Genomic DNA, 14,579 nt, shown 5'->3' with positions numbered 1-14,579 from the left:
TTTTAAAGCAATGCGGCCTAAATACAGATTGTATGTGCTGAATTCAACAACTTGTGGCCTGTAAAAAAGCGGACCAAAACATTGTAAATTACTGCGTGCTTAAAGCAACATTATAAAGTATAATACTGTGTAATACACCTGGGAATGTTACTCCAAAAATGTAATGTAAGTTGCAGATTAATTGGTATCTTGTTTATAATAGTATACGTAAACAATCTATAAATAAGGGTTCTAAAACACCTTCTGCTGTTATCATTATTATTATTAGTCACTTTATTATTACTGTCATCATAAACCCAAATTTTACCTTTTCCCTGAAGTCTTTGTTCTTTCCCTCCTCACAGGTTCTTGTGGATGGTGGTTACATCTGATGGAGGTTGTCCCTGCAGTTGCCCTGCCTTACACCTGGCGTACTATGATTATTTGAATGATTTTTGGTGTAGGAATTGAACGTACTGTACATCTTTAAGTTGTTCCGAAAAATGGGCTACAAATATAATTCTAAACTAACTTGTCCATGTTGTTGCCGCACTTCTAATTTCATAGTTTATTTTCACAAATGTTTTTTTGTATTTCGTTTTTTTATAGGAAAAGTGCTATATGTATAATGTTATACTGCTATAAATAAATACAAATTAGGGTTGGTGACATGACAACTGTGACTAAGTGTGTAACTTGTACGTTTCATACGAGCAAATTTATAGGTTGAAGAGACGTTTAAAACACGTCTATGGCCTGACGTTGAACATCGGCCATAGATGTCTATTCAACTTCTTTTCAACCAAAAAATGCTCACTGGGAACAGTTATTTAACTTGGGTTCACCGAAACATAACTAGAATATTGAAGAACATAAACGGTTCTGTAGATTATGGGGGTGGTGAAACCGTTCCCATCAGATTTCGTCCCCACACCCGCAGTCACAGGCAGACAGCTGTAGCGGCTGCTACTATACACGCTTCTCTGTTCAAAGCACGGGGATCTGAGTCGGGATGAGCTGTGGATCTGCGCTTTGACGCGCTCCGGCGCACAGTGGAGAGCCCACAGAGGGAGAGGAGAGGACTATATGAGGCATTGTGTGACCATGGAGTCAAATGCTGCTGGCCACTGTCGGGGCTTTCGGTGCCTTTAGTCATATCATTAGATTTTTCTATACATTTCTGTACTTACTTTGTGCCGGCGTGTTGTAGCTTGCTGGACAGAAGTCGCCTTTGCGCAAGATGCCACTTTAATAATCACCGACACAACGACTGATACCGTCACTGCAGTATAGCCTAAATAAGTCCCACTGCATTGTAAGTGCATGTGTATGTGCCGTTTTAAGCGTCGTTTTATGTGCTTTGCGGAACCATGCTCGTCATACCTGCGCTGTCATTTGTACTTAACATTCCGGCACCTTGTGATTTACAAATAAAGCACTGGATACATCGAGGCCTGCGGGAATGTCACTCACGCGTGCCGGATTCAATGGACAGGCACCCAGTAGGAAACCAGAACGTCATAACATTGTCCCACACAGCAGCTAACAGCGGGGTTGCCACAATATAAAACTCGCGGGCCGCACTAACATTACATTTTCATATTGGGTGGGGGCCACAAAATATCGTCCCGAGGGCCGCAATTGACCCGCGGGCCGCGAGTATGAGAGCCCAGATTTAAATGGTTACCTTGCGCAGCGGATGCATGTAAAAATCCAAACAAAAATATACAACAAAGAACGTGTCTTTCCATGATGACTGAAGATACTCCTTACTACTCAAGATGTAGAGAACTCTTTAGTCTGTGACTCAGAATCGCATTTAGTTTGTGAATGACTCCTCCCTCAACTATAAATGCGCTGCCAGGGCGCGGCTACTTGCATATTACCTGAAAAACTGGGCCCTGTACCTCGTCTGTCGCATTATCCAGGCTTAAATTAATGAGTTGATTGGCGTCAGGCCATCTCGGCTCCGCGCCCAAACCGTCTCGTTAGTTTGAACCAGATGTCATCGGGATAATTGGGCGTCATACTTCAGAAGGCGGGAGATCACCGAAACCAGGGCTTTTAAACAGTACAACGGCCAATAAACTTTTAAGAAGGGCGTCTTTTTTTCTCCCCTGACGAGCAGGAGATGAAATCATGAACGCGTATGATGAAATAATATGTTTATGAGAATAATTTCTGTACCAATTGAACATATTGTAAATATTTGTTCGTTCTCTACGTCCGTCGCAGTCTCTCCATGCCGGGGAATATGGAATGCCGTTTTATTCAAACTTGACATCAAAGTTGACATCATTTGTCAACACTCTCACGCCCCTCAACCAGCATTTTTTGGCAATTTTTTTGCAATGTTGTGAAAAGAAATGTGTACTTAGGGAGCCAGGACAGCAAAGAGTCGCGATCTCGCCCGCGTGCTTTTCTCTCAGAGTTTTCCGGGCAGAGGCTGGCGGAGAAGTTCAGGCCGCCAGGGTTAGCAACGGACAAAACATACAAGAATAAGTGGGTGAAAGTCGGCATATAGATTTATATGGCAGCGAGTGAGTTAATGCCTGGGGTTTGAATACTGAAGGGAGTATGTTCAGTAGAATGGAAAGGTGAGAGTGAATAGGCAGATAGGTGAGTGTGATTGAGCTGATGAGGTGGATGTGACCAGTAGGTGCACTGAATAAATGTATTTTCTGAGTGAAATACAGTGGCGGGGGAGAGGGAAAGCTGATAGAAGCAATGCAGTAGGATGATTGCATGGAAAATAGATAGTTGAGGTGGTTTGGACTTCTGGTAGGGATACCCAGTGGGTGCCTCCCTAGGGAGGTTCTCCAGGCACGGCCAGCTGGCAGGAGGCCCCGGGAAGACCCAGGAGCAGGTGCATAGATTATATCTCAATACTTGCCTTGAGGTCCCCCAGCTTGTAAATGGGGGCTGGGAAAGGGACGTTTGGGGTACACTGCTGGAACTCCTGCCCCTGTGACTCAACCCCAGATAAATAGATATCTGCATTCACATGCAGTCTTTTGCCAAGAGGTAAATATGTTCGTATCAAAAGCATTTCCAATTGTTTCAATTAAACGCTTTGCGGTAGAGCAACGGAGGCAGCATGCAGTGGTTGGAAGGCACTGAAACTTATATTAAAAAAACATTTGAGGCGAGACAAACCAGTAACATCTTCATTCATATTTAAGATGTTACTGTTTCATTTTGTGAGTTCCCCGTTGATGCTGAGGAGGAGAAGTTTAGATACCGTCCTAAAGATATGCTATTGCCAGCTGGTTGTTTTTTGGACATGCCAGAGAACACAATGCATTCTCCACAGATTAGTAGTTTTGTGCATTACCTTCGCTATTTATTTCAGCAAATACAACAAAGTTGTTTGAGCAATTTTTGTCAGGAAAATACAGAAATCCAAACCAGAGAAATGTATAATAGTATCACTCAAATAGTTACCTTGTCCAGAGGATGCACGTAAATATTCAAGCAAAAATGTTAAACTTTGGATTTTTGTTTCCATGATGACTTACAGATGCAGACAAGTAATTTGTAAATGAGTGTTTGTCACATAACGTGTACCCTGAGAAACAGGAAGTATTCAACTGAGGCGTATATCCCTTCACGCAATCACTGCTCCATGGTTTCTCATCCCGCCAACCCCAGACATTTATAATCCCGTGCTCCCTCTGCTTTCCTGACTTTTGGATTTTAATCTGAATCCGAGTCTTACAGAGAACCGTTACATTTTAAAGTAACTATCAAGTAACTTATTGGAGGAAAAATGATTGCCATAAACACGAGTCAACTATTAAAATACCATTGCACTTTATAATGGGCCCTTATCAAAGGAAACCCTCATCAGGTTTCAAACAGGTTTCTTGTTCACATGAGGCAATTCATTTCAGTTTCGATATCAGTTTTGATGGTGGCAAGTATAGTTTTTTTATTGGTGTCCTCATCAGAATCACTCGGTTATCATGGAAATGTAGAAGAATAATGAATCTCGGAGGTCTTATTATAAGAGACCAAACATATACACACATATCAGTACAATTATTAGTCTCTTGAAATGTGTTTCCTTCATTTCATACCGTTTCTTTTCAATGGACGTACGTGATTTTGGCATGTTCCACACACTGCTCTGCTTACTACAGTATGTGTAATATGTGGTTAAATGAGACAAAAAAAGACATTTTCCACAACAAGTTGTTTGATAAATTGAACAATATTGAAGTAGCAAAATTGCTGTCCACCCTGTCATTTTGGGGTAACTGCCCCTTTAAAAAACATTTTAAGTGACATCACTGCCATCATTTTGTCTTCCTTTAAAGAAGGCTGAAACCATGGCTTGTTGCAGAGTAAGTTTTTAGACTTGTATTTCTTAATTGTCATCATAATATGTGTGTAGAATGTTGTCATGCTTAACATGTCCCCTCTGTCATAGTGAAATATTAATTAATATAAAAACTTTTCAGAATTTTGAAATATATTTGTATAACAGTACATTGTCACCTTGTTAGCTGAATCACGTTGCTAACTGAAAGTCCCCCATGTGCTTAAATGTGATTAAATGATCACATTAGCCAAAAATGTCCACCCTGTTACCAAGCCTCGCATGACAGGTTGGACAGGAAGGACATGGGCATAGTTTATGACACATGCTGATAATTGTGTGTAAACATCAACAGCCAATTAAATTGTGTAAAGGAACATTTTGAATTGTCTTTTAGAAAGGAATGAGCTCAAAAGGAGCTGAGATAGCAAGGAGATATCAGGAACATTGTGATGCTGACCCAGACAGAAGAAAAATTACCTTTAGAAAGAGAGGGACAAATGGAATAAAGACAGAGAGACTCTGAAGATCAGCCTCATTCAGGGCCCTCCAGGTTAGATCATTAAGTTTAGCTGATGATTTATTAGGAAGTTTAGATTACTAAAATCATACTAAAAACTCTTACAAATATTTTGTGTTTTAGGCAACAGTGACAAGGGGAAAGCATTCGAAGTAGTTCGAAGAGGAAACTAAAATCAAAAAAACTCTTCTTTTCCATATATCCCTTACTGAAAAATTTGACGTAAATATATAGTAAATATTAAGTTCAATGGAATATCTCAGCTTTTTTTGAGTGGAAATGGGCAAGTCTCAAAGGCACCTTTTGGTGATATTGACCTAGCTGTATTTATGTGGCCTGGCGGTTTGCGGGCTGCAGTTTACACGGGTTTGGAGTTGTGGGGGCCGCAGTTGTAGTTGTGGTTCCTGTAGTTTTTGGGGTACACTTCTGGTAGCTGCAACCGTGATGTTTGTAAGTATTGTGGAGGTTGTAGTTGAACAGTCTTACAACACTTTTGTGCACCAATACTTAGAATTTGTATTTGAGTAAATATGTGTCTTGGGTATTATTGTACTGTACGTGTTTCTAGTTTTATGTGAGTAAAATACCGGAGTACTTCTTCCTCCATTAGTTTATTAAGTTTTTGTAGGACTACATTTTTCACTTTCACTTTTAACATAATTGCTATAAGAGGACTAATTTTGAAAAACAATATGTATCACATTTTTAAATAGCTTAATCCAAATTAAACCCATAACAAAATAATTTCTATTAATATTTAGTTCCTAGGTGGGACTTGTTTCCTCCGACGGTTTCAGTGTAACACCGTTTGCGCATGCGCAATTGTCCATGTGCGATAGCAATTGACGCAGGAGAAAAGAGTACTCGAGATTTAGTGGAATTTATGCGATAATCGCGTGTTTGTGGTTGAGGAAACAGAGCTACTTTGAACGTGTAAGACTGTTGTTGTGCTGATTTCAACCTGCTGGTGTTTTAGCGTAACCAAGTGGCGTCTGTTTTGGTGGCTAGCTAAACGACGAAGAGCAACGTCCAGCTAACTTAACCTAAAAGTTACCATCCATAAGGTTTATTGTGCTTTTAATAGACCTTTAACATTTTACAATCCGAGTTAGTGCACAAATCTGCGGAATAGACGTCCCCGCTGATGGTGGAAAAAAAATGTCTGCATCCAAATACAAATGACACGTTTGCTCGATTCCGATACTACGTTTGAACCGTAGCCCACTGCACTCAACAGCTAACGTTAGCTCTCTTTTTGGACTCGTGGAATGATGTGACCGCAGCCCTGCGCAGACAGAATGGACAGGGACCTTTTGAGGCAGTGTCTGACCTATCACGGAGAATCGTTTTTCAACAAGCTCAAATGTGAACAAACAGAAAACCCAGACTTCCAAGCTGTGCTGTCTGACCTGTGCAAGGTCTCGTGTGAAAGGTATTTAAGGAGGTGTATTATTTTCTATTGTATGTATTGTTTAGTTTTGACGATCACTTGTCATCTAATCTTTTTCATATAGTTTTTATATGGATCTTAATAAATGTCCGATTAACAATTAAAATAATATTAACAATTATTTTTACTGTGGTCAATATCTCAACATTGGGGAAACGTGCAATTTAATATAGTCACAGTTTCCACAGGTCCATGGTGACTTCTTCAAACCTTTAAAGCCCAATTCAGCAATTAGGCTTAATATTACATACATCAAAGAAAATAAAAACCTTCAAACTGGCTAGAATAAATTGATCTGGCCTTTTTGCTAGAAAAACGTATTTAAATCAACAACTGATCTATTGTGTCCGCTCTCGACCCGGTTTTCAGGATTTCTTTATTTTAGTAAATAAGTATCAGGTGTTTGACATTGGACCTCCATTTTATGGTTGCCTGGAGGTCCAGAGAAATGATGACGATGTTGTCTGTTCTTCACATTGTGAATTCCATGCATGATAAGGTTCCATTACCGAAAAGTTGTTTCTCCAATAAACTCATCAGCAAGAGCGATGAGCAGGACAGCCCGCTTGTGGAGCAGTTCATCGCCCGAAAGGCCGACATCCTGTTCAGTCCGGCGTGGAAGACCACCGCGCATCAAGAAGAGGAACACGAGGAGGACGACGACGCTGCAGGTGCGCGTTGGTCTCGGTCCACGCACAAAGTCGTCTTTTAAAATATCTTTTGATGTTGAAAATATCTCTCTCTGCTAAAACACTCAAAAACCCACCGAATCACTTGGAAAAAAACGTAGCACTTCGCATGTTGCCCAGGATTTTCTGTTTCTGTGCCAGAAAAACTGTGGTTTTTGTTTGAAAATGTCCAAACTGAGCAGCGGCTTCGTGCTCGTAATTGTTGAATTACATTGCTGATCCGTTCCTCTGAGGTGTGTAACAAATCTATGATCTATCTTCTTATGCACCGTGTGTGATGCAGTTGTCTTTCACTTTCCCAGAGCCATACGCCATCATGCCGCCTCTGGAGTTATTCATGGAGGTGTCTTTTGAAGAAAGACGAGCCATGATGTACAGGGACTTGGAGAAAGGAGACATTTTGGTGGGGAGGATCAACAACATCAGAGAATACGGCTTCTTTCTCACTCTGCTGTGCACGGCAGGAGGACTGAAGAGAGACATAGAGGACCTAGAGCTGTCGGTATGTCAACAAGCTAAATCCAATCAGTCATTCATTAAGGAGGCTGCAGATTTTGATTGTCTTGTCCAGCTGTGCCGGTGCTCCGGCCCCCTGGAACAATAGCTAGTGCGAGTAAACCATGTGTTCCTCAAAGGTCTTCTGCCATGACCCATTTAATTTGTGTAACTGGAGTTACTGTAGTCAATTGCGCAACTACACTTTCTTTCCACCCAAAGGCTCTTTGCCACATCAGAGAAATCCCCTCGACTGGCAGCCACGACGATCCTCTGTCTTACTTCCAGATCGGGGACTTCATCAGAGGTTAGTGTTTTAGTTGTTTTCTCTGCCAGACTTTAACTCCAATTTCCTTTTAAGTCGTTGTTATTCTCACCAAATTGATTATTGAATCATACAGGTTTGGGGACAGATTGTTTCAAATATCTATTTGCATTTTGAGGCAATTGTATCTTTCGTTCTTTTTTGGGAATCATTACTTTAGGAATACAAGAGTAACTCATTACTCCCCTGCAAAATATTTTATCTACGTATACAATAATGTTACATACAAATATTACAATGATGGTAATAGTATACACAGTGATCCTAAAAAAGTTATTCAAATTGTATCATTTAATTGATAGTTCAACATGAAATGTGTTGTTTTCTTATGAATCTTATGAGAAATCATGAATATTCTATATGTGAGGGTTTATTAATATCACTGTGCAGCATTATGAGCAGAATACAACACGTTATGATTATGTTTATGATTCATTGTAGACAAGGGAGTCATAGAAAGTGTTACCTAATTTGTGGAAGCCAGGAAAATATTTTTCAAATCTTCTCAACCTTCTCGTTCTGTAGCTGCAGTCAAAGATATCGACCGCTACCAGGAGAAAATCACAGTCTCCCTCCTTCCGGCCTCTCTTTCTACCAACTTGGAGCACATTAAACTGGGCGTCGTTCCTCGGGAGGAGCTGCCCATACACTACCGGTAAACACACCACATGAAAAAACGACACTGCATAATACACTGAACACAACTCGAATGAATTTAAATGATTACAATACGCCTAAAATAGATGTGTGTGTAATACTAAAACTACTTTTACTGAACACTAGTTTACAAACATTTACATTCAAACACTTTCAGGATGAAGAGATGGAGGATGTAGATTAATCAAAAATATTTCCTACTGGTACCTTCATAAACCTGCAAAAATAACTTGTTTGATTATTTAACACACAATGTTTATCAGTTTAAAAGCTCATGAAAGATTCAATCAAAAACATTTTCTCATCCACCAGAGGAGACAACTTCCGCCCTTTGGGAACATCCAATTGTGGCATGAAATAATCTGTTTAGAGATGTTCATGCTATTTTCAGTCTGTATTGCGAATCCAAAAGGCTGATGTGTTCTTGTGTATTTTTGAGCACGCGACACCAATTACCTCTCACCTTTTCTTAGTCGTGGCGTCGATGCAGCCGCTGACTCCAGTGAGACCTACGAATGTATACTGAAGAGCTGCCATGGCTACCACAACCCCTCTGTGGTGGCCTACCTGCTCGAAAAGGTGGGAGTCAGTGACTCCCACCCTCCGTCAATGATGAGGGGACTGCAGAGGTAATAACCATGGCAACAGGCTGACTGATTTATTAAGGACCCTCATACTTTATTAGAGTTTGGAGCGTTGTTACTCATTTTGAGGATTGTGGGCATACTTCGCTTTAGTCACCTGTGTCTCACTTTAGTGTTGCTTTTCAACTTGGAGAATAGTAAGTAGTTGTCCTGTAATAGTAGTGCAATACAAATTAAATATCAAAAATGTTATTAGGTAGGGGTTTCAATTAATATTCCAAAATTGAATGTGTTGAAATTGTTTAACAAATCAGCCTATCAAATAAAAATATTCAAAGATGGAAAAAAAGACACACAAAGGCTGTTTGCCTCAAGCGCACCACACAGGAAGTCACACAACATAACTTCAGGACTTCATGCCGAATGAGGAATAACTATAACAACTATATGAGCAGAGAACAGTTACATTATACATATATGTAGCAATATATTTACATAAATATATATATGTACTGGAAATGACATATATTACAGCAAGGAGGATGTTTTTTCGACTTGCTGGTGATCTTCCACCAGAAAGTTGGTACAGTGTAATTTTAGTTTTTTTGTTTTGGTTAAATGAGGAAGTATGGTAAACATAACTCTTCATTTCTACTAAAATCGTCAGAGCGGGTTACAGGAATCAATAGATACGGGACTTCTGACAAGAGTTCATTGTAAAGCTGTTTGACCAGCAGCCAGAGGACACGCTGTCCTTGAGACGGCGCACAAAAGAGGATATTGGGTTACTTCGAACCCATTTGTTTGGTTTTTTTAGAAGGAATTTCCTATCCGAAACTAGTCAGTAATTTCATATTGTGGCATTTAAAGGATTAGCCATTAGGTAGACTGGTGACCTTTGAGAAGTTCTCACCTGTGCCGCTTTTCTCCACAGCAAACTTTTTCAAGAGGAAGATTTTGCTTCGGCAATCCGGAAGAAACAGTCCGCATCTTGGGCTTTGAAGTGGTAATGATGAAATATTTTAGTGGCCCATTCTATTCATCGCTGTACAAACATCCTCTTTTATGTTGTCTTCTCTGGCTTTGTCTCACTTGGTATCCTCCTTTCCTGTCCCACGCCTGTCTTTGTTTGTTCCAGTGTCCGTGCAGGTGTGGGCTACTTCAAACATGGCCACCATGTCGAAGCCATGAATGAATACAACAAGGCCTTGGATATTGACACCAATAACGTAGAAGCCCTGGTGGCTCGTGGAGCTCTGTGAGTTGATTTCGTTTTTGATCTCCTGGAACCTACGTTGACACAATCATTTTTTTTAGTGTGTTACACGGCTTCCTGTGGAAGTTTTGAATTGATTAGATCTTCATGCATTGGTTACCTTGTGAGTGGATCAGTTGTGATATGTAATGGTTTTACTTCTTTTCTTACCGTGTCTCCTTCATTGGATGTGCTCAGGTATGCTAACAAAGGCAGCATCGTGAAGGCGATAACAGACTTTGAACTGGCCCTGAAGAGCTGCCCAGATCACCGCAACGCCAAGAAGTACCTGTGCCAGACGCTGGTGGAGAGAGGAAAGCAGTAAGTAGTAGCAGCCGTATTCCTGTATTCACGTGCATTCTTCTGTCCTGCTTGCTGAATAGTGAAACACGCAGACTTTACCCATGTAGTCTCCAGAATGAAGGTTGCGTTGGTGCTCCTGCTGTTCTTTGCCTTTGTGCTGCACTCTGTCTGTTAAAGCCGTCACGTGTCTATTAAAGTGAAGATAGTTTGGTAAAGATGCTTTACAATCATCTCCCACCAAATTGCTCTATTTTAGATGGCCGACTGCCCACGTAACCCCCCCCCCTGCCCCCCCCCCCCGAAGTATTGTTTTCATTAGTAGAAGTTTATTTTAATTTAGAATGTTAGCGTTTAAACCAATAAACTGTTGTCTTGTCTTGAAGTGAGCGTCACTGCGTGCAACAAGCTCCAGCAATGAATCACTTGGTTAAGTTCACCCTCGTTGTCAGGCCTTTGTTTCAAGATCTTCTAGTTTAAGAACCTGTAACTGGATCACATCACTGTTTGTATGTATTGACCATGTAATTGTCCGCATGCTTCTCATTCCACCCTCATGTGGGGTTGAAGAGGCGTCCGCAGCAGTCCCACAGCACACTCTGCTGACTCTATATGCATTTTTTTTTTCATGTGGCTTTTCTTCCTGGCAGTATTTCATTTTTGACAAAGTATATTGAGGAGACGGTGCAATCCAAAAACCTATTTGAACACTGACTATACAGGATGAGGTTGATGATTAGGAACAACTGAATGAGCATCAAGAGGATTGTTGTTTCAAAGGTTTCTTCTGTGTGTGTGTGTGTGTGTGTGTGTGTCTGTGTGTCTGTGTGTGTGTGTGTCTGTAGGCTGGAGGAACAAGAGAAACTAGTAACAGCAGAAGGATTGTACAGGAGAGCCCTTTTCCTCGATGGCTCAAGCCCTGAGGCGCAGGAGGCCTTGCACAAGATCACAGACACCATACAGGTGACACACACACACACACCAACAAAAAACAAATGATTGAAGCATATAATAGATATGTGTGTATATACATATACAGATGTTCTACACAATCTAATCAATATTTGTATATTAACAATGGATCACTTAACTATTAGAAAAGAACTATTGGAAAAACAAATCTCAGCTTGTAGTTTATTTTTTTAACATTTCGGACAGATTTTCTACAATCCTTTAAGATAATCACAAGTCTGCTGCTGGGTATACCTGTTACCACATTTTAGAAGTTCAATACAGCCAATACAGATAACCACAGTGTCATCATCTTTGACAGCCCCGTGGACAAAAGATTTAAAGGATCCTCAACATTGGAACAGCCCTTCGGTGGGATTTAGTGACATTGTATTGTTTTAAATTCAAGACATTCTCAATGTGGAGAAACACCTGTAGTCTTTAAAGGCTTACACACTCATCTGAAAGCACCTACAGGGGCGTGTTGACAAGAGTTACTGAAATATCCAGTAAACCGAGATCTGTGTATAAAGGCTTGCGTGTCCGACACCGTTTGGTTTGTAATACTGATGAAGTGTTTTGGTGTATGTGTGTGTGTGTCTGCGACCCTGGGGCTCCGCCATTTGACCCTCCAACTGCCGTGGTCTTGTCACCTGCCTTGCGGGCCGTGAAAAAAAAAAAAAAAAAAAACGACGGCACAATGACACCGGCTCCTCTACTGGACGCTTGTGTCCCGGATCCAAATACGGTAACGTTGAAACCTTCTCTGTCTCAATGGGGGAACACATGCTGTTTGTTTTCTCTGTCCATCCATCTGCTTCTCTGCCGACTATCGTTCTTGCCCCCCCCTCCCCACCCCCCCAATACTTTTCACTCCAACAAAATGAATGAATGGCTGAATGTCGATGAATTTGGGGGTGTCCGTTGCATGTCCTGGGGCACGGCGTGTTGGATCGGGTCTTTGTGGACTTTTTGCCTGCCACTGTCATATCATTGTCTCGACCCGGTGACCATAAAGAAATCAATTCGCCTGCGTGAAGAAGCGCTGGCCAAGGAGCAGGAGAAAGCTACGAGCAGCCAGATCAGTGCTGAGAAATTGCGCAAGATCTTAAAAGAGGAAAAGAGGTGAGTTGAGTGAGTTGACTTTTGTAAGTGCGGCAGGTGAATATACCGCAGATTGAAGCTTAAAAGCGTTTGTTTTCACAAGAATAAAATGTTCAGTCAACGTCTTTTTTTTACAGAATGAAGAGAAAACGGAAGAGGTCGCGCACTTCCTCCGCCTCCACCTCCACCACTTCCTCCAGGAACTCCTCTCCGCCGTCATCGTCTTCCTCCTCCTCTCGCGCGAGGTCCAAAAAGAAGAAGAAAAAGAAGAGGAGGTCTGAGAGGGGCAGTAAGCGCCGTGGCAGGAGGAGTAAAGAGGGTAAGAGCGAGAAGGACAGGGCGCAGAGAGAGGAGGAGGACGAGGTGGAGTGGTATCCCGCTCCCCCCAACACCTCCGCCACCTTTCTCAACCAGAAGGGAGGCCCGGGTTTCGGCGCGAGGGACGAGGGGGACGAGCGGCGTATCTCTCGGCTGTACTCCTTGTCTGCGGCCTCGGAGGACGAAGAGTCTGACTCCTCGCGCAGGGAGAGGAAGGGAAGGGGCAGAGCGGAGAGCAGGGTAAAGAAGGGGAAACGCGGTCTGAGCAGAAGCCGGGAAAGAGAGGAGGGCAAAGGCAGCAGGGATGGCAGCAGGGAGAGAGGCAGCGAGGGTAACAGGAAAGACCGCGGGGACAGTGACTCCAAGAGGAGCAGCTCGGGCGAGGACCGAAAGCGGAAGGTGTCCTGCTCGTCCGCGGAGTCCGAGTATTCGCGCAAATCCAGTTTCAAATCGGAACATTTGGGCAACTCGGGCTCCGCGTCGAAACGCGCCGAGGGAGGGACGAGATGCGACTCGTCCAGGAGGAGCTCCTTGGATTGCAGAAGGCGGGAGAGCAGAGGGCGGGAGGAGCTTCAAGAGTTAATAGAGGGGAAGGCCGAGGGGGACGATAGGAAGGGGAACGTGGTGGACGGCAGCAACCGGTCAGATGCTGGAAATCACACCAAACCCAGTAGTTTGACCTCGGTGCCAGAAGGGAGGGCTAACAAAGAGCTCCCATCAAACCTGCTGGATATTTTCAATCAAATCGCTCAGTTTAAAAAGGAGAAAGGAGCCGGGCCGAAATAAAAACAGGAAAGCAACGGTTCAAAAGGTGACGAAAGATTAGTGAAACCAGGAACTGGGTGGTTGAAATGAGGTTGTTGCACTATGACCACCTGAATTCTGGACTGTGTATCAAGCTGATTGAATGTTCCCATTTGTTGTAGAATAATGTTTTCATTTGACTTTGAACCGTTGTGTTGATTAAAGGCCTGTGATTTAAAGTGGGGATCATCGGTGCAATCCCACAGAACATTTTCCACTGCAAATATTATTTTCATTACGGCTGTGCTCATTTCCCAGTTGAAGCTGTGCCATCATTCAACACGTCTGATATCTTTTATCACAGGCTTTCATATCGTTTTTAGTGTTCATCTTAAGTTGAGACCTTTTCATCCGTTAGACAAGACTCCGCCTGATGTTTACTGCCTTGTGCCATTTTGTGCATTCTCTCTCTGGCTCGATGAAAACCAAACGACCCGACTGTTGGTACTGTGGTACTTTTTTTAAGCGGCACTCAATGCAGATGTTCCAGTTGCATCTTGAGACTCTTTTCTGTGTAGTACAGCGACCTCTGTTGAATCAATAAAACATTTTAAGATACCGCAGTGTGCGTGCCGTGTCGCTTTCTCCGGGCCGCTGTGCCTCTGCAAAACGGCAGCTTCGCTGATCTGACGGTTGCCGTCTTTGGGTGCTGTCAAGTCAGCCCCGCAAGGGCCGCTTGGCCCCGTCTCCGCCCCCCCCGGCTGGCCGGCCACGTCTCCGGCCCCCCCGGCGCCCGGCCCCCGTCTCCAGCCCCCCCCGGGGCACGTCCCCGGCCTCGTCTCAGCCCGTCCCGACGCCCGTTCTGGTACCATGACGCCTGATTGTGC

At 42.8% G+C, this 14,579-nt stretch overlaps 1 protein-coding gene across 5 annotated transcripts; it reads left to right on the top strand.

Annotated features, from left to right (window-relative positions):
- Window positions 1–5,622: 5,622 nt before the first annotated feature.
- On the top strand, window positions 5,623–14,315 carry ttc14 (tetratricopeptide repeat domain 14). Of its 5 annotated transcripts, none has more exons than XM_062563584.1 (13): window positions 5,623–5,753; window positions 6,104–6,252; window positions 6,811–6,941; window positions 7,262–7,461; window positions 7,677–7,761; window positions 8,305–8,434; window positions 8,910–9,065; window positions 9,955–10,026; window positions 10,159–10,278; window positions 10,474–10,596; window positions 11,421–11,538; window positions 12,545–12,651; window positions 12,768–14,315. In XM_062563584.1, exons 2-13 carry the CDS (start codon window positions 6,119–6,121, stop codon window positions 13,732–13,734), a joined length of 2,343 nt encoding a protein of 780 aa, XP_062419568.1. In that variant the 5' UTR covers window positions 5,623–5,753; window positions 6,104–6,118; the 3' UTR covers window positions 13,735–14,315. The 5 variants fall into 5 exon arrangements, 3 of the variants coding, with proteins under 3 accessions (XP_062419568.1, XP_037325121.2, XP_037325119.2); XM_037469224.2 differs by having other exon boundaries at window positions 5,623–6,252; window positions 12,768–12,949; window positions 13,045–13,277; XM_037469222.2 differs by having other exon boundaries at window positions 5,623–6,252.
- The last annotated feature ends 264 nt before the right edge of the window (window positions 14,316–14,579 follow it).

Source organism: Pungitius pungitius, chromosome 7 (genome assembly GCF_949316345.1).
Source record: "Pungitius pungitius chromosome 7, fPunPun2.1, whole genome shotgun sequence".
NCBI classification, from domain to species: domain Eukaryota; kingdom Metazoa; phylum Chordata; class Actinopteri; order Perciformes; family Gasterosteidae; genus Pungitius; species Pungitius pungitius.
The sequence above is the reverse complement of the archived record's forward strand: the minus strand, read 5'-3'. Positions and strand labels throughout refer to the sequence as shown.

Bases quoted from the DNA above. Each gene is read 5' to 3' on its own strand.
- ttc14 (XM_062563584.1), top strand. From the start codon at position 6,119: ATGGACAGGGACCTTTTGAGGCAGTGTCTGACCTATCACGGAGAATCG. The intron at 6,942-7,261 runs GTGCGCGTTGGT...TCACTTTCCCAG, and splicing joins GGAGGACGACGACGCTGCAG to AGCCATACGCCATCATGCCG. The intron at 7,462-7,676 runs GTATGTCAACAA...TTCCACCCAAAG, and splicing joins TAGAGGACCTAGAGCTGTCG to GCTCTTTGCCACATCAGAGA.